This window comes from Pseudopipra pipra, chromosome 8 (genome assembly GCF_036250125.1).
Source record: "Pseudopipra pipra isolate bDixPip1 chromosome 8, bDixPip1.hap1, whole genome shotgun sequence".
Lineage (NCBI taxonomy): Eukaryota > Metazoa > Chordata > Aves > Passeriformes > Pipridae > Pseudopipra > Pseudopipra pipra.
The window spans coordinates 4,845,009-4,869,811 of record NC_087556.1 but is presented as its reverse complement, the minus strand read 5'-3'; the positions used below and the strand labels follow the sequence as shown (position 1 = coordinate 4,869,811).

Below are 24,803 nucleotides of genomic sequence, written 5' to 3'. Positions count from 1 at the left end.
ATTTTCAGTGTATTTTCTAGTCTATCACATACATACCAATTTACATCATTGCTGTACTCTGAACCAGCCTTTGAAAAGTGTCCAAAAGGACACTACATACTCTTTTCTCACTCCCAACACTTTGCTTAAATACTAACAAGCAGATAGTTCAAAGTATTCCTACCATTGCCAGAATCATAGAATCAACCAGGTTGGAAAAGACCTCCCAGATCATCAAGTCCCACCCTTGATCCAACCCCGCCATGGTTCCCAGACCGTTGCACTGATGCCACATCCAGTCTCACCTTAAACACCTCCAGGAACGGAGAATCCACTCTCTCCCTGGGCAGCCCATTCCAGTGCCTGATTACTCTCTCTGTAAAAAATTTCTTCCTAATATCCAACCTAAACCTCCCCTGGCAGAGCTTAAGACTGAGCCCTCTTGTCTTGCTGATTGCTGCCTGGGAGAAGAGACCAACCCCCACCTGGCTCCCCCCTCCTGTCAGGCAGTTGTAGAGAGTGAGGAGGTCTCCCCTGAGCCTCCTCTTCTCCAGGCTCAACAGCCCCAGCTCCCTCAGCCTCTCCTCATAGGACTTGTGCTCTGGTTCCTTCAGCAGCCTCGTTGCTCTTCTCCACACCTGCTCCAGCCCCTCCATGTCCTTCCTGAACTGAGGGGCCCAGAAATGGACACAGCACTCAAGGGGTGGCCTCACCAGTGCTGAGTACTGGGGAAGAATCACTTCCCTGGACCTGTTGGCCACACTGTTCCTGCTCCAGGCCAGGATGCCGTTGGCCTTCTTGGCCACCTGGGCACACTGCTGGCTCATGTTCAGCTTCCTGTCAATCAGCACTCCCAGGTCCCTCCCTGCCTGGCTGCTCTCCAGCCACTCTGTCCCCAGCCTGTATCGCTGCAAGGGGTTGTTGTGGCCAAAGTGCAGGACCCGGCACTTGGCCTTGTGGAACCTCATCCTGCTGGATTCAGCCCAACTCTCCAGCTTGTCCAGGTCCCTCTGAAGAGCCCTCCTGCCTTAACTTTGTTTGGTATGCTAGTGCTCATTCATCCAGCTCAGCTGAGTTCTGGAAGGTCCTGATTGCATTTCCCGGGTTTGACCGACCCAGACAAATGTGTATTATCTGCACATTTTGCCATTTTCCCTTTCACAGACACCTCAAATTGTAGCACATGAATCTAACCTGAATAGCTGAGGGCTCCCTGCTGTTAACCTCTTGCCATGTGGAAAATTGACACCTCATTGCCTCTGTTTTCATTTCCAGACAGTTCCTACCAGAGAACAGAAGCTCCCCTTTCACCTCAGGAATATTTAGCTGCCTATATAGCCTCTTATGATGAACCCTAGCAAAGGCTGTCTGAGAGCCCAATAAATTCTGTCTCTTCTTTACCCTGTCAGACAGTACTGAGCAGCTGTTGTGGTACAGCTGCTCTAGAAAAAAAATATTTTCTGGGTTGGTGCTACTTTTAAGCACCTAAGACAGCAGTAGTTAACACCCCCACTTACCACAGCTACTTGACACGACATTGAGGAGACTGAGAAAAAGCAGCTACGTGCTGTATTTCAAATATCTACCACACCATCTCCCAGGAAACACATATGGGCTTCCCAGCAGTGGTTCTGAATTTTTCTCTATAGTGAGTTCAGGTAACTCCCATAATGTCACCCTTGATTTAGTTACACTTAGTGGTAGTTTACAGCAGGAGGTGCTTATATTAGGCTAGACACTCTACAAAACATGAAGGCTTTGTAGGGTGTAAATGTGTAGCTGTTTTCTTCAGTCACATGCCCTGGATTAAATCTAGTAGAGTTTATTACAAAGCTATCAATCTGCAGGGAGAATTCAGACCACAGTTCTTTCACTTTCCCTTTAGAAAGCAGTGAGATGAATATAAAAATCAAGGCTTATTATGCTAAAAACTACCATTCAGTAATGGGTGTAGAATTAAATTTGATTAGTGTCTTACTGATGTACAATGCAAAAGGCATGTAAATTGCAAAAATTAAAATCTATTTATTTACGGTTGGCAAATAGAAGTGTATGTAATAGGAGACACAAATAGCATGCAAGTTTAAAAGCATAGCAAATGTTCAGAGAAAGGCATATTTACTTGAAGTAATTTCTGTTATTCTAACAATCCATGCATGAATGCCTCCATAGTATGGTAAAAAAAGAAAAATAACATTATATAAACTATTCGATTATAGAACACATATGAGATCAGTTGCATTTTGTATTTATCCTATTAAAACACCATCTTACAAAAGTAATACAGGCTCATCTGAGCCATTTTTCATTAAAAAGACAATTGGCCCTCTTTATCCCACAATTTATCCCACAATTTATCCCTCTTTATCACCACAGATTAACGCATTCCAAGTAAACATATTCTTATACACCTTACATATATAAACCCAGGAGCTCTGCTTATTAACAACAATAATTAAATACCCTTAAATGACATCTCCAGATATATTTCTGCCACTGTAAAACAAATAGAATTTTATTAGAGGGGTTTTTTTCAGACTCAGGTCTCCATCAGCAATTTCCCTTTAGGTTCCTGGGACAGAGGTTTAAAAGTTTAGCTCTGGTTTGAACATTGTTCACCTTTATTTTCCCTTCACAGTTCCATCCAGTGTTCATTTTTAATGTACTTCAAAATATTTGTAGATATATATTTAGAAAAGGCAAAACCTTTCAAAATACAAAGCCATTATAACACATCTGTTGAGATGGAAGCTTCCATTTGTGTAAAAGCAGAAATACAGCAATTTTCATAGTAATAAAATGCAGACCCTTATTTACAAAAAGAAAAGAGCAATATCTACCTTGCAGGTGCTAACAGAGCAGGGTTTATTTTTACTTTCTGCAATAAACTTAAGCAAACAAAATTTAAATAAAAAAACCATTTGCAACTAGGCTACAGAAATTTCAATGTAATATGGAATCTTCTGAGTTCCATGCCTGCTATTACATCTGGATTAGAAGTATTTGTACTAAGGTTGTCCTTACAGCCCTGTAGAAGGTTAAATATTCTTTCATTTCTGTAATAAATCAGCTGTTCTCTGCTTGCATGTAAAATGTTACGTGCTTATAAAACAGCATCTGGTGGCGAGAGAAAGGAGGGGACAAGACTGAGATATGAGTCCAAAATTTGCTGTGGTTCAAAATCCTATTTCATTATACAGCTTTATGCATCTCACTGCAAAAATAAGACTAAAGACTTTCGCACTTTATTGTCTCCATGATACATTATTGACGATAATTAAGATCACCATAGGAAGTGATTTGGACAAATTTCCAGAGCAAAGCAGTATGGAAAAAGATTTCACCCTAACTGTTTGGGGCTTATTCTTCACAAGTCAGTGTACATAATGACACAAACATTCTCTTTCCTCACTAAATATACTGCAGCTCCAGCTTGTCCTTGTTTCATTTGCCTCATATTTCTAAAGTGAAACTGGAATAGTACAGAAAAATGTATCAAATGCTGTCAATAAAGACCATTCCTCACAATGGCTGTGGCCTTTTAGGGATTTCAGGGCAAGTCTTCAGTTTCAGCATCTGCACCTGTGCTCAAAATTCATCCCCAAAAAACATTAACTAAGGCTGACTCAGGAATGGATGTAACAGCCAACTGAAATTCATGAATTTGATTCACCCGCTCCCATAAACATAAACCCATAACAAAGCAGACACTCATCAGTCTGCCTGCAGAATTCATCTGAGTATTGACATTTGTAAAACAAGCAGAGAATCCCCAGAGGGAGACAGACTCATGGTTACACTTTTATCTCCTTTCCCTCACAATGCAGCCTTTCCCAAAAGAGACAAAAAAACTAACCAAATATCCATGAGTTTCTATAAAAATGCTGAGGTTAAAAAAGAGATGAGTAAACTAGAACACCTGACTTGTAAGTACCTTTTAAAGCATGTCAAACACATAGAGGAAAGAGATAATTATTGGTACATAAGTATTTGGACATAAAGGATAAAGAAAAGATGTGATAACATGTCAATAGAGCGATCACGTTAAGAAATCATATTACACATAGTTTAGAATCAAATCAGAGCTTGGTGAAATGAAACAATGAATTAAACAGAATCTCTACAAAACCAAGTCCATATCCAAATACAGGAAACATATATTAAGGACAATCTTAATTCTCACATTTGGCAACAGTGACCCTGTTATGCCCAGAGAAACTAGAATGATTGCTAGCACAGGACAAAAAAAGCCAGCAGTAATGGTAGGGTTTAGTTGTTTCAGACATGCTGTGGTGCCAAGTCTAATATGCAGATTGTACTTCATGGAGTGACCAGACAGGGAACCCACTAAAACAAAGCCATCCTATGACAGTCACAGCAATGCTGAGCCCCTCAGCGAGAATATTACTACCAAGAGACAATCTGTAAGATGGACACTGATATAGGAAGATTCAACATGACTAAAGTAGACAAAATTAAAAAAAAAAATCCACTTGATTTCAAAAAGGTGATCTGACTAAAAATGAAAGCTTATTAAAATAAACAAAATATTAAAAGTTAAGTGTTGGCAAGTATGTGAAGGCTGGGTAAGCACAGCATATTAGAAGGTGAGAGCGAGCATATACACCTGACCTCAAAAAAAACTAACAGCAAAAAAGCCACTGTGTTGAAATGGCAGGTTAAGAGGGGGTATTAGAAACAACAGCACCCAAAAAGATTGTGGCATATGCATATCAGTATAACAGAGAGGAATACAAATCATGGCAGGTTACTTGCAAGGAATACAGTATGACAGGCCACAGAAGAGTTTAAGGAGCAAGTTGCAGCATTACAATAACACTTCACACACCTTTTTTATCATTACATCGAGAGCAGGATATCTGTCAAAGTCTGTGGGATCAAGCTGGACTATCCACAGAAGACATAATGACTGTATAAAAATATAGACGAATCTTTTCAGTACAGAAAATAGCTGGGAGGGTTCCATAAATGAAAGAGCGATGCACCTGAAAATCTGGCCAAAAATGAAATGACATTTTATTGCAGAATAAATTGAAAAAGTAAACTGTAAGAACTCACCATGGCCAGTCAGAATTCACCCATGAACTCAAAATAAATTCAAGGATAAAACAATTAAACTAATCACTATGACATGCTATCTAATACTTTGAAACCCTGTCAGCATCAAAAGAACAGATGACAGCACAAATGGTCCTTGAAGAAATGACCAGTACAGATAATGTCCCTCTAATATGAACTTGTAGGCAGAAGCAAAAATAAAAGACCAAAGTAACAGGCAAATAGACAATTACTGTGCCATTTACCCTAGACAAAGGGTTAAGGAGACTTTTTAAAAGAAAATTCATACCTCAGAAAGCTATTGAAACTTTATGTAGGACTCCAGTAACATCTGGGAGAGCTTTACAACTAGTTCTTAATTTAAAAAATCTAGAAATCTATTAAAATTATATCCATGGAGAGACTGATTTATAAAATGTAAATTGGCACACATAGAGAATAAAATCCAGCCTGCTAGACTCTCAATCTCCACTCTCTCAGCTGGGATTTTCAAAAGTTAACAGAACTGGGCACCAACGGGTAATTCTTTAAATACTGGAAGTGAACATTTTCTGACGTCGCTCTATGACAAAGTCGGCTCCAGCCATCCCACTAACAACTTCCTCCAAGTCACTTTGTGTGTCAAGGTAAAATTGATTCCTGGAGTGGTGTTATTTTTCTGCTTGAACACCGTAATTATACAAACCCCAAGTTGCTATTCAAGTTTAAAATAGACACATTGTTTTTCTTTTGCCACTGCTGTTCCCTTACCTTCAAAACCCTCTCAGCCGTGATTCATCACACTCCAATAGGTATTTCATAGCTGACAACATGACAGACACCTCACACAAACACACTTCTAAAGTTCATGATGTGAGAGACAGTCTCCAGGCAGTGAAGGTCTATGAACTCACCCTTTCCCCTAGCAAAGGGCAGACTGTATGTTAGCAGGTGCCCCCAAGGAATATTGAAGTAGGAGCTCACCCAAGGAAGAAGGACATGGGCGGGGGGACACCCTGTTAAAAAGCCCTCTTGGAAGCTCTGCTTCTCTCTCTCACTGCCCCTGTCCCTCTACAGCCAAGCTGCCTGTGCCCAATTCAGAAGGCAGCTCTTCTCCCCTTAAAGCCTCCCCATCAATCCATGCTGGGGGCCCAAGGTCCAGGACCTCAAGGAAGCTTCTGGCTTTGTACAGCACGTCCCCCTGAGCTTTTAAAGCAGAAGGGAAAGGAAGAATAAAGTCATGAGTGAGGAGAGAGAGCAGGGAGTAAGAGGGAAAGTAGGATAATGAAGAGGGGAAATCAAGCATTTCTGGAGACACAAAGGAATTAAAAGAACTGGATGACTGCAGCTGTGCAGTTTAACATAGCAGTGTGAAATATTGCACAGAAACACAGGTACGGTGGTTTATTTCTGCTTCTGCCTTATAGCAGTTTCTCCTTTGGAAGGGCAGCACGTTAATCAAGATCAGGCACAAAAGCCTTGGAGACTCACTAAAGCACTGCAGTTTTATAAATCTAAACAAAAGTGCACAGTGTGTCCTGCATACACTTCAAAGGAAAAAGAAATTACAAATGGATCTTGAAATCCGTTCTAAAGACCAAGAGTGTAGAAAACAAGTGATATACTCACTCCTTCCAAAACCAAGGCTTCAGAGCCACCATCCCTACTTCCATCACTATTTCCTTAAACAGGCCCTTAGGAGAGATGAAACAAACTGATTTAGGCTGGTTTGAAAGCTGCACTCTAAATACCTGACTCCGAGTTGGAGCAATGCTCCCTGTCAGTGGGTGTCAGCGACCCACGGCCCTGCACGTGCACAGCCCCTTTCTGCAGCAGTCTGCACCTCCTCCTGCACAGGGTTTAGTGCAGATCCCTTTTCCTGGCCAGCTGGCTTTGCCGTGCTGCCCACTGCCTCAGGGCTCTTGAGATGGAGAGCTCCAACCCTCTCCCCAGCCACTCCTGCCCAGTCTTCAGCCTCAGACACAGTCCTGGCAGAAGGAATCTCCCCACTGTTGAAGCTGTTCAGGACATCGAAGGCATGGCAGGCAGCGCATTCATTTCCTGCCCAGGCATGTTAGGCAGCTCATAATAAAACCTTCTGCTGCAAAGCTTTTAAACATTTTCCCATTAACTTCTACAAGATAGTTTTGGAACAGCTCTACTTACATAATACCATTGTGACTTCTAGAAATATTAATTTAATCCGCTATGCCACCACTTCTATTACAACAGTAAGAGCAAAGGAGAAGCTTTATAATACAGAAGAGAGCTGGATTTAGCAATTAAACCTTCATTTGTATTTTATTTAGCCATATGAGAATTCTGCCAACATCTTCAAAAGACCTTTAACATATCTGCATTAATGCATTGCCCATAAACCACCAGTGCTTCCATTCACTAAGCACTCTAGCACAGCTATACTTGCCAGATCAGCTGGTGCATGGGGGAAACATTTCCTTGGTTTGACCAGATTCTCCAGTCAGCTCCAATGAAACAAAACAGAAGCAGCTCCAAATTGCAGCTTCAAAAGAGCTCTAATACATTGCACTTGATGTTAATGGGAAGCATATGGTCTTTCAAATAACATGCAGCCTTCAGTGACCCAACACTACTGTTCAGAGAAGAAAGAGCAGTATGTCAAGGAATTCTTATGTGAAAACAAGAGTCTTATACAGGGATGACTAATTCATCTGTTTCTAATGCTTTAAAAATTACTTGGAATGTAAGAAGGAATGATGCAGCGTTCCCTTTAAAGCAGAAAGGCAGCGTGACAGTTCCTATCAGCCAACTTCACAAAGGGCCCCATGTCCTAGTCTCTGAACAAGCCAAATGAATAAGTAAAAAAAAATCTGAGGGAGAATTTTGCTCAGAAAGACATTCTCACAAGGTTTATATTGCATCATTATACAAACATAAATTCAAGGATGCATAATATAAAGATTATGTGCTCCCTGACAACAATGCAATAGGAATTCATCCTGCTTGCAGAGATGCAGGGACAAACCTGTTGTTTAGGAGCTCTGCACACAGACACAATCTGCATTTTAGTGTAACAACTAGGACTGCTCAAATCATGCAGATTTTCTAGAACAGTCTCTTAAAACTGATTCCTTATTACCAACTCTTCTTCTGTTGACTTCCCATACATTTATGAGCGATTATGCTTTCCTGGCTGAGTCACAAACCTATTCTACTAAAACATTTTACATCTCTATGCAAGCCAAACTGACTACCTTCCTGAGCAGTCAGGAAACTTGAGTTCTCCCATAAGACTCATCCAGCTAACAATAATAAAATAACATCCCTCTTTATTTTATTCAGAATTAAATATCAAGAAAGAGCAGTTACATTATTGATCAACAATACTGAAAACAATAATATAAATGAAAATTTTATTTATTTGGCATTAGGACCCACAGTCCAACATTGCGAGATCAGTAATTAAAGTCCAGGGCAAACTATTTGTTGTGAAGAATTTTCCCACATCTATAATTAGCCAGGGCTAATGTCTTCTTCAAATGTGTTATAAGTTGTTATAGGAAGAAAAAGCTTACGGGCCAGACTGTGATCTCCTCATTTACACTGGCTAATGATAATCAGTGGTGTTTCCTTAAATTCCCGTGAGTAATTTGCCTCCACAGGAGCTAAGGACATCACCATCTTGGTCTAAAAACATAGAAGACTGGGAATATAATAGAAAAAAATAACCCTTTCAGATAAGCCAAGTCCTTCCCATTCAAGTCTCTTCCTCCTGCCTGGAGAACAAAGCGTAAGTATATTTCATGAAGGAGAAGCAGCACATGTTAGCCAGCAGCTGGAACAGCAGAGACCCCCACGAGACACACAAGAGAGTCGACACTTTAGGAGGGTTCTCTGAGGTAACACTGTGAGGTCTGTCAGCACCAGTGAGTGCTGCTAATGATTCCCTTCTCCACAGGGAATTTGTACTCAGTCTGACAAAGCAACGGTGAGGCTTTGATGCCCTTTTTGTTCTAGGAAAGGATGAAAACAGACCATTTAGGTATTTTCTCTGTGCCTGGGAGACTGTTCTAAAAACATTTCTTAGAAAATTAGCTCTTAAGCCCTAGGCTCTGCCTGAGAGAGATAACTAGAGAGAGACAGACTGTTGGGTGGCTTTGGCTGGGTCTTGTTGTATTAAATCTGTTATTTTCAAAGTAGGTAGAGCTGTGATTTGAAGTTTATCACTGCTGTCCCAAAACAGTGTCTGAACTACCCAGTTACTCGCTCCTTTTTGAAATCATTTGTTTGATTTGTTTCATCCAGCTGATGAGATGTTTCAATTCCAGCATGACACAAAGCAAACACATTTCTGTGATCCTGGTTTGCTTGTTTGTTGTTAAATACCTCAGCTTCCAAAAGCAACCACAGTACAAAGCTGCTCTCCAAGGCCCCTGACAACAACAATACTTCTGCCTGCAAACTACAGGAACAGTGAGATGCAGGGATAAATCCCGAGGAGCAACAGGGGAGCTGACAGGAGACAAGAGGTGAGGAGAAAGGTGGTACTGAGCAGTATCAGGAGGCTTGAAGTTCCAGGGAAAGTGAACTGAGCCTTCAGCCGGACCCTGCTGCTGACATAAGACAATCAGAAGTCCATCTACTGTCTAAAAGGCCTTCAGGAAAATTAGGACAGTAGATAATGAGAGAGAAACCCTTATCAAGGAGGAGAATTTACTGATCTTTTCCACCCCAAGCTGCAGCACCACAGTTCCTTTAAACTGACCTAATTTCAGGCTGTTGAGTAAGACAGTCCAGATTTTCTCTCCCTCACTTGCCCTGGTGCTAGACCTGGTACTGAGCACACTGGGCAGGGTTTGAGGTTTTACACAGGGCTGTGATTCAACTGAAAAGTAGTTTTTCTGCTGTTTTTAGATTCTTATAAAGTTACTTCTAGGCTGGCTCAGTTTCCTCCTTTGGCTCAGCCCAAGCACCTCAAGGAAACATTAGATTAAACGAGGTATGAAACCCCATCTGGAAAAGAACTCGGCTCCACCTTGAGAGACACAAGATACTCATGGTCCTGGGCAACTCTCCCACCTTTACAGCAACTCCCTGTGGTTCTTAAGAAGTCCCATCCACCACGACTTTACAAGCACTTCCATCCAGCTCAGGTTTTTTATTCACAGCAGTAGGCTCCGAGACAGAAAGCCCCTGTGTGCCTACCAGACTGCAAACAAGCAGTTACAACGTATGCAACGAGTAGTGGTGACATATTTTAGACTTCCAGTAACGTGGCGCAGTTCAGCGAGACACCAGGAAAGAACATTTGGCTATCAGTATTCCATAAATAGCCAATTTGCAAAAAAGTTGTTCGAGTTCTAGAAATCTGTCACTTTCCTATTTTTAGTTCTTTATCTCATTATTACATACAAATGTTTGGAACAGACTTTATACTTCTAAGATTTAAAATGGATGTCTTTGTGGTTTTTGGCTAGAAGACCACATGCTTCGTGGATGCAAATGGTCAGAAATTAATCCGTGTGATAAACGAAAAGAGGGATCAAATGGCAGCACAGCTCCAGTTCTGCAAATCAATGAGCAATCATTCAAAAATTAAAGAACTATATCTTTATAAGTAGAATTGACATTTATATTTATCTGCAAATAAGCAATTGATTTATTTTCAGAACCTGCTGAGATAAGTCATCTTTGAAGCTCCTCTTTGATGTTTCTCAGTGACACTAAATAGATGCAAGAATTACCTTTTGGCAATTCTCTAGGCACTTTCCCTTGCTTAGCTACTTAAAAGTCACTCCTTCTTTAGGAAGAAATCCTTCCCTGTGAGGGTGGTGAGGCCCTGGCACAGGTTGCCCAGAGAAGCTGTGGCTGCCCCATCCCCAGAAGTGTCCAAGGCCAGGTTGGAGGGGGCTTGGAGCAACCTGGGATAGCAGAAGGTGTCCCTGCCCATGGCCCGGGGGTTGGAATGAGATGGTCTTTTATGGTCCCTTCCAAACCACACCATTCTGTGATTCTACAATTCATTCTATGATTCTTCTGTAGCTCCACACCTACCAGTATTTCCTTCTGGGGCTTTTTGTTAGGTTTCATCCTCTTCCAAACTTGTCTCTCTCATTCCAAACTGAAAATGCACAGAGATACCAAGACAATAATTTAGAGGTCCTGCTGAAACAATGTGGCTTCAGTCAGCTGTAGGGCCTTTTAGGAAGCACATCATAGCTCATTTCATCTGGAAGGAGAGGAGAGCAGAAGGAAGAGGAAGCAGAGAGATTATATCGAGGGCTCTTGGAACCGAGACTGCAGAAGTAATTACACGGCAAAGGCAAATCTGGGAAAGTCACCACTGCCAAAAATTCATATGAAATTCTCTTTGTGAAAGTCACCATTTAGCAGATGGGTCTAACTGTCAAATTTTTCCACTGCTGTGCTTCAGAAATATCAGTGAAATCTGAGAGGAACAGAATGACTGAAACAGAGAAGCAAGGCCCATGTGAGTCGGAGTGAGCATTACAGCAACGGGCACAGACTGTCTTTGAGAGATCTGCCCTTCAAACCCTGTATCTGCCTTCACTCTCACATGAAGAGGTTTTATAAAACTCTTAGTTGAACTTAATAGTACAATTTAGTATATTCACTGCCCATCCATACGTGGGCTAAAACCGCTAGGGATGTGCCACTGAATACTGAGAGTTCATCCTGGCAGAGAAAAGCTTAGGAACTTACTTACTTTAGACCAATTTTGCAGAGTTTATCTATTAATTTCCTAAGCCATAAGTCTGACAACTATTACCTTACTTGTATTTCCCAAGAACACTGAAATAACTGAAAATATTTCAGCACTTTCTTGGGTCATTGTTGCCATAAATATGCCATACCATTCAGGTTCACTCAAACCTAGTTTGAGCTCCTCAGTGCTCTCACGAGGTATTGCAGATAGCAAGAGAAAGTACTCGATCCTGTAGGCATAGAATACTTTCCAAACAAAGCCTGTATGAAAGATGACTTTTCACTTTATTAATTCCAGTACAATTTGGTGTAGGATTGTGAATAATAGAAGTAATTATAGCACAACCTAATCTCATCTAAACCAGCTTCTTGGGCTTCACAGAGAACAAATGAAAAAGTTATAGAAGACCATTTAATGAAATGGGTTTTGAGAGTTGATAACGTACAGTCCCTAACACAGCTGCTTTACTGAGAAGTGGAATAGGATTACTCTTAAAGAATGGAAGAGAAAGTAATATTTTCCCACATTTCTTAACCACCAGGACTTATTCTTGTCCTTTTCATTTCCTATTACAATAAAGGTCAAGTTAGTGACTCAAAGAAAACTAATGCTGTAAATATTGACCTCCATAGGTCTGAAATGATGGCTGGTACTACTGAATCCTTGAAACATGGTTGGAAGAAGTAAGTGGAAAAGTTTTGTACACTACTGTAGAATTTTCTAGCGCTGTGTACACCCTGTGAACTCTTATATATCTGCCAGACAGTATAGACAGAAGTAATTTACAGCCAACGAGTTCTGTTCACAACTGGCTTGCACTGAGCTGACCGATCTTCACTTAACATGATTATTTAGCCATGAATTAAAATAAGAACTCTCTGCCTTTTCAACGGGTAACTCGATTTATCACAGTGTCTCTTTTACACTTGATGACAAATGACAGGATCATTTCTTTCTGTTTTTTTAATGTAATGCAACCAGCGTTAACAGATACTTACTGCAACATTTCATTGCCCAGGTTAAACACGCCCCATGGAATATCCTAGAAGTATGTTCACAGAAAACGGAACTTTTTAAATGTCACTGAGTTGAAAAAGATAACTGCAATAATATGAGTGAAAAATTCATTTGTTCCTTCACTGTGAGAAGAAAGCCATTCTTTTCTTCAATGGGAAATGAGGAGGAAAGCGTGCAAACAGCTTTGCACATGAAGATGTGTATAGAGGCCTAATTTACAAAAATAATGCAAAACATTCATTCCATTAACCTCTGCCAAAAAGCAGCTTAGGTAGGATTCTTCCACATCTTTCACAGAAACCCAGAGCTTCCAAGAAGGCTGGATGAGAAACCCTAAACTGCCTGTAAACAGTATATCCCCCAGCGGAACTCTTAGCAGTCTAAAAGCACCCCTGGGGAGCCTGGAATTGATCCTGCTGCCAGGGGCTGGATAAACAAACAAAGGAGCAGACACGGTCACAGCTTCATTTCCATGCTTTAAAATTCCATGCTGTCATATTTGCCCAATTAGTAAGTAAACGAGTACACAGAGTAATCTTTCTCCTGTAGAGATGAAAGCGAAGGAGCGATATCTGTTTGTACTCAAGTCAGGGACACAACATTCCTGCTGCCCAAAGGTCACAGAATTCTTATGCCACCACAAGAGAAAGGCAAGCAAAATGAACCTCAAGGACACGTTCAAGAAGTGGTTCGAATTTGTCACGCAAGCAAGCCTTTTGTTCATACAAAAAGAAATGTGACTTTTAATTTTAAAATACTACTAAATTTAAGCAGTACAAACCAGCAGAGTTAAGAGGTGTTTATTGATAACATGCTGATTAACCCTCAACCAGAAAAAAAATCCCCAAGTCTGTAATATAGTACAATAAATGCAATTAATTTTGGTGGGAATCTTGGATAAAATCTAATACTGGGTCTAGTTCAAGCTGTTAGTCTAGAGAAATAGTCTTCCTGATATTACTTGAGAAAACTGTTTTCACTCTGAAATAACTTCCATGAAAGTTAATTAAAGACTTGCCAGTGTTTTATCATGGGAATTGGATGGTGCCTTAGCTTTGCTTCACTGTCAGAGACCATTACTCCTCTCTCCATGGGATTTCTAATGAGCCAGGAAAGAGCAGTGGGGAAAGGAAGGGAGGAATTCTGATTAGCCAAAGAAAATAACTATCTGAAAAGCTGATTTCCAAATAGCTCTGAAATTCCACGTTTCCCACTAATAATTCACCCAGAAGAATTTTAAAACATCTGAAAACAGGTCGGAATAAGGGTTAGTGATATCAAAACTAACTAATTCATGGTGCATGAGTACTATGGATATGGGTCACTAAACTTTTTATGTATAAGGCACTGTAACATTTGTTACTTAATTGCATTTCAGTGGAAATGTGGATGAATGGGAGCATCTTCTTTAAAATTCTGCCCCACAGCTCTAATTAACCTGGCACACCTACATTTAAGAATAAAAAAAATTTTCAAGAATGCCTGAAAATAACACTGATGGGAATGATTATATAAAAAATGGAATTGGAGGAGTAAAGAACAGAGACCACAGTTACCTTCAAATAGGACAAGCAATTAATATTGGCTCCAGGATATTTATAAAGCACTAGAAGTCTAGCAGAATTATTTCACTCAACTGACCTGAGCTGATACACTGCATTCAGCTGCAGATACTGCATATTCAGGAAATTAAAGAAAAAGGTAAAATAATCTGGAGAAAAGAAAATTAGAAGAAACATTGTTGAAAAATTACCTATGATGTGCTGAATCAGTTGAATTTGGAAAAGATTGAGGGAAACCACAGAACAATCCCCCACTTGATAAAAATTTGTGGCAAAAGAAGTAATAATCAACATCATTAGTAACAAAACATGGGGGAAAAAAATAAAAACAACAAGGGAAAAAAATCCAGTAATTTGCAATCAAAACTTTAGGCTGGATAGCAGAAAGCACTTCTTCAAACTCCATTTACAGTTTTCTCTGCAGCCTTCTCTCACAGCAATAGTATTTACTGCCTCTTTCCTACCCAGGGAAGAAAGCCTGATCTGTAGAAAGACCACTGTGTAAAAGCACACTGGTAGGCACTGAAGCAAGCACAGTTTGTAGCTAAGAGCAACTTCCATTTGGTTCCACCCAGGCTTCTGAGTTGCCAGATGTTGGCAAAGAATACATAAGCTTCTTACAAGCCACAAATAAAAACCACAATTTATCCCAGGGTCTATACAACTTTAATACTTCCTACATTAGGCTACCGAAAATATGAAGTGGTCGTAGGCTAAAGCAATGTAAGGGATTACAAATTTGACTGTGTAAGTAGAAAACCAGGCTTTAAAAACAAAAACAAAACCAAAAAAAACCAAAAAACAAAAACAAAAAAAAAAAAAAAAATCACAGATTCACACGACACAAACAGTAGCTGTATAAATGATACAGAGGAAGATGCAAAAGAAGTGAATAATGAGGTTCCATGACCAAGTAATGACAAAACGTCCTAGAAGTTTCTCTCCCCTGGATCAAACAGTGAAATCATCATGTATTCCAGTAAAGAGAGATTCTAAGCCACTAAATATAGAAACTACAAATCACATATTCAGCATAATGAGTAATAAAGATGCCTCAGAAATACAGGAAAAGCAGAAGTAGCCAGATATGATGTCATCAAGCTCATTTAAAATCTACCTAAAGCTAATTACGAAAGGTCAAGCTCCTCCACCTTTCAGGATAAATCAAGACTGTGTGCTCACTGCAGGGGAAAGAAACAACGGCCAAGGGATAACACAGACTCTTCCTAACTTGCATCTCCCTGAAACCAGGTATAAATTCCATTTTTAAGGCCCACCCTTCTCTGTAAAAATGGCGGTGTTCAGTGGCAGCTAGTATGGTGTGGAATTTGGTAGCAATATTAATGAATCCAGTATCAAGTGCTTTAGGCATGCAGAGCTGTTCAGAGATGACTATGACCTTTTATTGTGTACAAATACATATGGTTGGAAGGTATTTAGCTTCTGGAAGCTACAAAAGGACAACATTTCGCACAAGTGATGTGTGTGGCACTTAGTTGTGGAGTCCACTTTGATAGCCTGTATGGTAAAGAGGTCTCAGGGAAAAAAAAATTGGTTAACATCACGGGGTTCTGAGGTACTAAAACTTACAATAACCTTACCTTTTTTCCATTTCCCACCCCCACAAGTTGCTAAAGCAGATGGAATCAGACTGATTTCTCATGTCCCCAGTATAAAGCACAGGCTCCAGACATAATTGGCAGATTTTAAACCTGATCATTACAATGAAAAATGGAGTTAAGGCTTGTTATTTAACCGAACCTTTCTCCTATGGAGAGAGGCTGAGGGAGCTGGGGTTGTTTAGCCTGGAGAAGAGGAGGCTCAGAGGTGACATCATCACTGTCTATAACTACCTGAAGGGAAGTTCTAGCCAGGTGGGGGTTGGTCTCTTCTCTCAGGCACTCAGCAATAGGACAAGGGGGCTTAAGCTCTGCCAGGGGAAATTTAAGTTGGATATCAGGAGAAAATTCTTTACAGAGAGAGTGATCAGGCATTGGAATGGGCTGCCCAGAGAGGTGGTGGATTCACCATCCCTGGAGATTTTTAAACGCAGATTGGACGTGGCACTGAGTGCCATGATCTAGTAAATGGACTGGATTTGGACCAAGGGTTGGACTCGATGATCTCGGAGGTCTTTTCCAACCCAATCGATTCTATGATTTTATGATTCTATGATTCTATGATTCTATGATGTTCTCACCTTCCTTTCACCTGCTGCCAGTCAGTGGAATTAATTCAGCAAGCAGATTGTGTAAAAGCAACAGATTATATGAGTTTAGTTTTCCTCCCTTGTTCCATATACTATTTCTGTTACCAGCTGGTTGGAAATGCCACCTCGGGGTCCCGCTGAAATCACAGAACTCATCAGCACTTTGGTACTCAAAAATCACAGAACATGAATATAAAACATGATTAGAAATACAAAAGCTGTGAAAGAAAATAGAGAAGAATTTTCAAAACAAGGGATTTAAACAAGTGTATTGGATTAAAAGAAATATGAATAGACAGTATTTGTCTGAATGAAACATGGCTCCGCAGCGTACGGACAGGACAGCCCACCTCGTACAGTTCTTAGGTTATTCCAGCAGCATTCCATGTTGCTCTTCCACAGCCCAAAGGTCTTAGAAATGCTCTGAGAAGAATAGTCTTTGTTGTAGTACATGTATGTAGATTCTACAATGCCTAATAGCTGGTTTTTGCCTGGACAAGTACGCAAACAGGGCTAGTAATTTAGGATTTTTTCCTATATCAAGACAAAACACCGGTTCTCCACTTGTCCATACCATGAGGTACTGCAGCCAAAACTGCTATAACCGTTTTATTCACAATGTCTGAATGGTCCTACTTCTTGTTCCTTACCTAAATTCTCACTTCACAAGCCAACAGCCACAGGTCTTGCTAGAACCAAACTCTGTTTTATGTAATGGGGAAAATAAATTGTAGTAGAGAACTGGCCTTGATCAGTCCTGTAAGTCTTTCTCCTGCACATAAACCAGAAGAAAAGGGAAGGCTTGGCTAATCCCAGCTCAGCAGCTCCTGAGACTTTGCCAAATGCTCCAGGAGAAGCTGTCACTGGAAAGCTCAGGTCCCACAGAAAAGTGCTGTGCCTGCGCAGGCTTCCCACCAAAAACAGGAATCCATATGGCAGCCAGGCTGCTCTAATGCTCCAGCTGAATAAAACATTTCAGATCAAAGCAGCAGAAAACCTAAATATGAGTCAGAGTAGCTCTGAAATCAATGCAGAAATGAATGAGGCCAGAGGATGGTAGAAGACACAATCCCCTGAGAGTCTCTCCCCTGTGTTTGACATATCCCTGTAACTTCAAGCACTGAAAGCCCAAAAGAAAGCCTCTCTAGAGCCCCCAAAGGTGTCCTTTTCTTTCCTAATGCAATTTAAAAGTACATCAAAACTACCTCAATCTTATGACAGGTATATTTATCCAGAAATACTACAGGTAATCACTATCCCCTTGGTATTTCTCATATAACTCATTGCTTTTGACTTGCAAAATAAACACAAGCATTAAGATTGATTTTTTGTGATAATTACACAGTACTTTTATCAGACATTTAACTCATTTTTAGCTGCAAGTTACTCACAAAAGGTCTTATTCTGCTGCCATTTTTTCTATCAAGGAGTTCAACCAAATTTAATGCCATAATTTGTTTAATAAGATAGTACCCAAGACCGGAATGAATGGATGAATCCAGCTCCCAATAAGGTTTCTGTCTCATTGCAGCTGGAATTATGCTTCTGCTAACCACACACATGTTACATGGTAATTTTCTCCCATCTTTCCCCTGTGCTAGCTTTTTGAGTGGTTCTTAATTAGCTCTGGCTTATTTATGAAAGCATATTTTGCTAGACTTTCCCCAAGAGTTTTAGTAAACAGCTATATTAAGCTTGTATTTACTTATCACATCCCCTGTAATAATTCCAAAAAGGAGGGTGGGAAGGGGAGAATCTTTAGAGGGGCAGAGCTGTGTTTGGGCTGTGAAGGTTTCTCCAACTTACAGTCCATCTCTTAAGCCTAATTTCCTTCAGAAGTCGTGTTTTTCCAACCTTGGATATGTGCAAGTGTCAATTTGTCTCCTTTCTCCTTAGCTTTTAACCTATTTTGGCCTAATCTAGTAGAAGGCAAAGCTATTAAAAACATAAAATTCTTACAAATTCTGTAAACTCTGGGAACAGAATAAGAGAGAGAGCCTGCATGAATATTGCCATCAACACTGAACATCTGGTAATGATGTTTTCCACACATACTTCAGTAGTAGTTGCTAAGTTTGCAAAGATAAGGAGGTGGCACAACAATTTGTGTCATTAGAAGCATCAGTTCTACAGGACAGGCTTAAAACCTTTGAATCTTACAATGCTTCCCATTAAAGCAATTTGAAATGAAATGAAATTTAACTGCTAGAAAAACGGAGCTGTGAAAATATTTTCACCCTATTTTAGATCCCTAAAAACTTCAGAAACTGGCCACAAGTAGGCTAAAAGTGAAAAAATTTAAAAGGATTCAATATTTTCTTATTTTAAAAATATTCTTAGAATTACAAATTAATTTTTTGCATTGAACAAAGATATTAAGGAAATTTAAAAAAAAACCATGCTGACTAAAATAAAGCTTTTAGATCAGTACATATTAAAAAAGTGTCCTGTAACTAGATGGCACTTGTATTCAACTGTGCCAAGTTCTAATTAAGAGAATGGAGTAAATAAGCTTTCTCCTATTTTTTTTGACCTTTTATGAATTGTCTTCTATGAATAAAACATATTTTTGATAGGCATCGGGGGTTTCTAAACAAATATCAATGGTTTCAATTCTTGAATTCCCTGTCAGACTCCCCCCTGCATCAAAAGAAACCTCCTGAATCTGCAGCCTTCAGTTGTATTTCTGTTTCACATTATATAAAAGTTAAAAACAATGGCTGGCAGACAAAAACAAAACAAATATTTTTTTTTTTTAAATTCTGCAAGTCTACCTTCAAAATTATCATTTTAGTTCACTGAACTAATGGAAAAATCACAGCAATGAATTGAGTAGGATTTCATCCGAGTGGTCACATCACTTCTTTCCTGTGGCTGAAGGACTTATGAAGATTTCTTTGTGTCTCCCAGTGAGTGAACCACTTAATATCTCCTGTAACCACTTAAATATCCCATGATTACATTAAGGACCATTCGGGAACATTTGTCACAAGTTTTTAAATTCTTAGCTTAGGAATTTCTAAAAAATGTCCCAGAGCAATTATTTGCTTATTCTAATAGTCAGCACCCCCTCTGACACTGCATAGTAAATACAGTCCTTTACACTTGGAAACAGTGGGATAAACACAAGCATTTGAGGGAAAAAAAGGGATACATGGTCAAAGCACAGGATTGAAATTTACTCCCATGAATTTTTCCAAAGTCTTGGGAAGTTATCTAACTTCTTTCCTTCAATTTCTCTCCTCTATAAAATGGGAATACTAATAAATATTTAACAACTTCTGCAGGATATGATGAACATTAAGGCACACTTGTAAACTTCTGGAAGGCTAAAAACACTATCTAAAGGCTAAGTACCATTCCCATGATCAGAAATTCATGGTGTATCCTTTCCTCCTCCATATATATGATGGCAGGAAATTATCTTACCAAGAAGATTGATGGCACCTGGAAATTGTAGGCAGCCACCCTCTAAATTACTGTGCATGAGTCACTTTAAAGTATTACAGTTCTTGACTCAGTGGGACTGGATTGACTCAGGCATATATTGTCAGCAAGTCATTCTGGAGATGTTTGTGAGGGAGGACTTGTCACCAAAGATGACCTGTAACCAGCATGGAAAGCACCCGGGGCAAACTTCCCAATGATGGCAGAGGCTGGCCATATTTCAGTATCCACATCCCAAAGCATGCATTTCTGATCATGTCAGATGGAAACTGTGCTGATGTATCACACTACCAGCACCAGCAAAGCCGGATCCAGATCCAAATTCAGCCCTGTGACATCGTGCTGCCTGCAGCTCTCCGTGACTTTTTTCCCCATGGACATCATTACTGGTAAATGCCCTTGTGAAAAAAGGAGGAAAGGGGCCAAGAAATGCCATTAGGTTCAAGGCACCCAGCACATCAGATGAGGAACTGCTCACACAACAGATATTTTAATCAAAAGCAACTTTAGAATAAGACCTATTTCTGACTCTTTCAAACAATTCACAGCCATATCCTCAGCACATTTAAATTAAGGCAGTTTCCTTAGTATTAGTGGAGCTCTGCTGCTAGACAGGGGATGAAGATTGGTTATTTATTTCTTGGAGTTTAAATTAAGCAACACTTGAGGCATCTGAAGATGAACCTCCATTGGAATTTCATTCACAGCTTCATCTTTTGACGGTCTGTATCTGTCAGTCTTTGCAGGAAGCAACTTCGCTCTAGGGGTGTAAATGAGATAATATTGAGTGACATTCCATGTGGCAGTGACAGCATATGCACTGAAGTTTAGAAGACTAAATTGCAGCCTGCAGGCTATCTCAACACCCATCTTGCCTGCCCAAACTCTCCATCATTATTTTGGAATCCAGCATGAGACAATCAAGGGTTTGCCCAAAGACCGAGGACTTTTAGTTAAAAATATTCTCATCCTTTCAGTTAAAAATATTAGCATTAGCAACCTCAAAACATGGTCTTATGCATCTCAGAAACAGAATACTAAAATGGAAACAACCAAATATGTAATTCTTTTTCCTACCTCACCTGCATAAGGCTGCAAAGAGTCTCATATCTTAGTTTGAGGTTTGAAGTCTGGCACTTTGAGTTCAAGGGTTAAATTCAAACTGCTAGAACACATCTTCTTCTGAAGGCAATGAGCAAGTTCAATGGTATTTTATGGACTGAAAAACTGTTTCATTGCTTTTCATCTTCTTGTTTCCAGACTTAGCAAGTCCAACTCTTTCAATCTTTCCTCACAGCTATTATTTTCTAGGCCTCTTATTTCTCCAGTGTATTTACATCCTAAGAGTGATGCCCAAACCCAATACAATATAGTTCCTTTTCCATAACTAAGCAGCATCCAAACTACCCTTATCCTAAGCATGAGTATTGCAAACATTTCAGCAATATCTGTTATCTTTGCAAAACCAGAATCGAGCCTCCCACCTCTTGTGATTTTGCTGTGTGCATGTTTTCCCAGCATATAATGGTGAGAAAAGTGAGTTCCATGGTACTAAAAACAAAAAAAACCTCAAAAAACCCCAAAAATCAATCAAACAAACAAACAAAACACACACACACACACACAAAAAAAAAATAAAGAAAAAAAATGCAAAAAAATCCCAATCTTGCTCTCTTGGCTGTGAGGAAGAGACTGAAAATCTGAAATGAGCAAACAGTAAAGATCCCAAAATTGAGGTGAAAAAAATAAATTTTAAATGTATTCATTTCTCATCTCCTTTTCCCAAACTTATACTGTGATTTTGTACAGTCCGGTTCCAAACATTTCCAACAAATTGTCAGAGCTTCATACAAGCAACAAAGCAAAAGGCATCCCTGAAAATTCTTTTCTCTGCCACATTTAGGATAACAAGATGTCTACTGATCTGGTGTTCTCTCAGCACTAGAATAATGGAAATCATAATCATAAGTCATAAGTAACTCAGTCCCTACTGTGAATTTTATAATTTGGTCCTTAACATCCCTTTGCATTTCCTGTTTCCAAAGAAAAATGAATACTGTCACACATAGCTCATTAGAAAGGGTACTAGACCAGTATTTTCAGCCTTACACATCCTGATTGATGTTGAGAAGAATACTCTGGAAAAACTGAAGCTGAAAATCTCATTTGGATTAAGTTCTTTCACATGATCTCAAAAAATGAAAAATGGCTTAAGGTCAGAGAAAGCAATTTCTACACGTATTTTCATTGTGCACAAAAGACACATGAAGTTCTGTCTTCAGTGGATACAATTCTTCAATTTAACGTTCATTTTGACATGATAATTTTAGGAGTGACACGAGAAAAGTAATGTAAGAAAGTAGAGATACGTGGAATCATGCCAGTAAGTTAAAGGCTCAAAACACTTCTGAAGAGCATGAGGTTAAGAAAACCTTTCTATTCATTTTATTTAACACTGCATAGAAAGAGGTGCCAACTTATTCCTAGCAGGCCTTTTTTCTTCAGTTATGCTCATTTCCATGGGTGATAAAAATCAAATATATTTTAAGCCAACAGACAACTCAGCATTAAAAGACTGCAAAAAAAAAGGTAAGGAACCACTTAATTCTCAACCTATTGTAGAGAAGAATAAATTTAACTTCTATCAGGAAATTTAACTTCTATCAGGAAAAAAAACAGGTTTCCTGCAGCTCATACCCTCTGCACTGGACTGGCCAAACTCAGAAATCCCACAAGCTTTACTGACCCTTTGTAAACCCAGGCAATGCTGTGAAAAAGGAAACGTGTCCCTTCACCTAAACAAATTGTTTCCCTGTTTATGATAATGTAACTCAATATAAAGAGTCACCCGAACTGCCACTTTCTTTGATTAGTTGAGATTTTATAGCTAAATTCCAGGATAATATGGATTGTATGTTGTATCAACCACTAAACACCAGACCAGCTCATCTGCAGTAATTCCACCTTTGAAGTGAGAGTTTGAAAGACTCAGCGCTGGCAGCATATCACTAGTAGAAGAACAGCTTTGGTGCATAGCAAATGGGGATATAAAACATGGTCTTTATCAAACCAAAGCAGTGATACTAATGAACAAGGGCAGGCAGGTCTCGTCCATACATTCCCATAAAGCTCAGTGAATACTCAGGAGTCTTAACCTCTGATGTTGTGGCGTGTGTTTTCCAAAAATGCCTCTCCAGTGGATCCTAAATGTTTCACCATTCATGAATAAATTATTGCTATTCATGCTATTTCTTAAGACTGCTGTTGATCTGGAAAAGTTAAAATGGAAAAAAAAAATGACAGGAAACAATTTCAGAATGAGCAGTGCTGCCAGACTTTTATTAGCACTGTTCATGGGCAGTAAATATTAGGGCTAGCAGGAGGATGGACACAGGAACATTAATTCTGATTAAACCTCTCTGTCCATTTAGTCCAGAAAGTACAACCTGGCAATGCTGCTTTTTCTCCCTCTCAAACAGCACCCGAACACGAGGGGTTTTCAACAGCTGGAGCTTCCTTTGCACCAGCAGACTCACTCCAGGCAACAAATCCCTGCTCAAATCTCATTCTGGGCCTGTTTGCAGTACAAGCAATCACTGCCTCGCTGAGCATCACAGGTTTAAAAGGTGTTAGATTTGGGAATACAGCAAGAGATAAATAAAAAGGTGTTGTCTAGATGTACCAGATAACTCTACAACCAAGCTCCCCAGGGCCAAGCAAGTCCCTCAGCACTAGAGTAATGGAAATCATAACCACAAGTCATAAGTAACTCAGTCCCTACAACGAATTTTATAATTGATTCTTAACAGGGCCAAGCAAGTCATTGCAGCAAACTCTAAAATTAGGAGATGATAAAATAAAATACAGCACCTGTGCCTTCATTTTCTTCCAAAACCAGTTACTAACATTTAGCATTACTCTTTTCTTGACCACTCCAAAAAAAAGCCACAATGTAAGCCCAAAGAATTCAAGGCAAGTATCCAAGACTAACCAATGCAACTGAGCAGAAAATGTGAGACAGAAATGCTGGAAGCTAAAAAGGCCCAAAGTCTTTGCTGCCTAAAGAAATTACCAGGTAAAACACTTTCTATGCTGTAAGCAGAATTAGCAGCATTTTCAAAGTAATCACTTTAATCCATCATTCTGCAATTTTTAGCACTGTCCTATTTCAGTTCTTTAGGATCTTAATTAGGGCAGTAGTCCATTAGTACTTTATGCTACCTCCATCTGATAACAGCAAAAGACACTGAAAGTCTTGGTAAGTACTACCTGTTTCAGATTACTGACTGGATTTTACTCGTCACTTCTTTATCTTCTTACCCAATACTTCTCTCATGATAGCAATCACTAGTTTTCAATGATATTAAAATAATTCTGAGATTGAATAGGTATCTATCAGTATTTCCTTATAATAAAATTCTGTATTTCGGTGTCTTAGTCTCCCAAATAAATTATAGAGCCAACACAAGAAATTAAATCCTAAGAAACTCACAAATAACAGGCCAAATCTTTGGATGCTGTAAATGTCACCAGTGGAATTTTTACACTGGCAGAAAACTTGGCCCTAGAGATTCAATAATGCATCAGCAGACACATTTCAGCATTTTTGTGGTGGCACAAATTGGAATTCACCAGGTTTTTGCCTAATGGAAGTAGCTGACAGCCAAGAAACTCATCGTGAGTATTTGAAAATTAACTTTACTAATACCCTTTATGCATTCTTAGTGTGCTTCCTTCTCCTCCAGTTGTTGAAAGTCATGCTTTCTGTAGGAGACATGGAAACCAGAACAAAGGAATGGCTAAGCCAGCCAGGATGCATTTAGGA

At 39.5% G+C, this 24,803-nt stretch overlaps 2 protein-coding genes across 10 annotated transcripts in view; one reads left to right on the top strand and one right to left on the bottom strand.

Annotated features, from left to right (window-relative positions):
* The window catches only part of LOC135417813 (catenin alpha-3), a 438,645-nt gene that overhangs the window by 252,074 nt on the left and 161,768 nt on the right, over nt 1–24,803 (bottom strand). The window lies entirely within an intron of this gene.
* LRRTM3 (leucine rich repeat transmembrane neuronal 3) overlaps nt 1–24,803 on the top strand; it is a 78,969-nt gene that overhangs the window by 19,910 nt on the left and 34,256 nt on the right. The window contains exon 3 of one of the 3 annotated variants that reach the window (XM_064662329.1): nt 12,376–12,426. The exons of the other annotated variants lie outside the window; for them this stretch is intronic. Within the exon in view, the coding sequence (XP_064518399.1) occupies nt 12,376–12,381 (6 nt within the window). The 3' untranslated portion in view covers nt 12,382–12,426. The remainder of the gene's footprint in view (nt 1–12,375; nt 12,427–24,803) is intronic. 3 annotated transcript variants of the gene reach the window in all.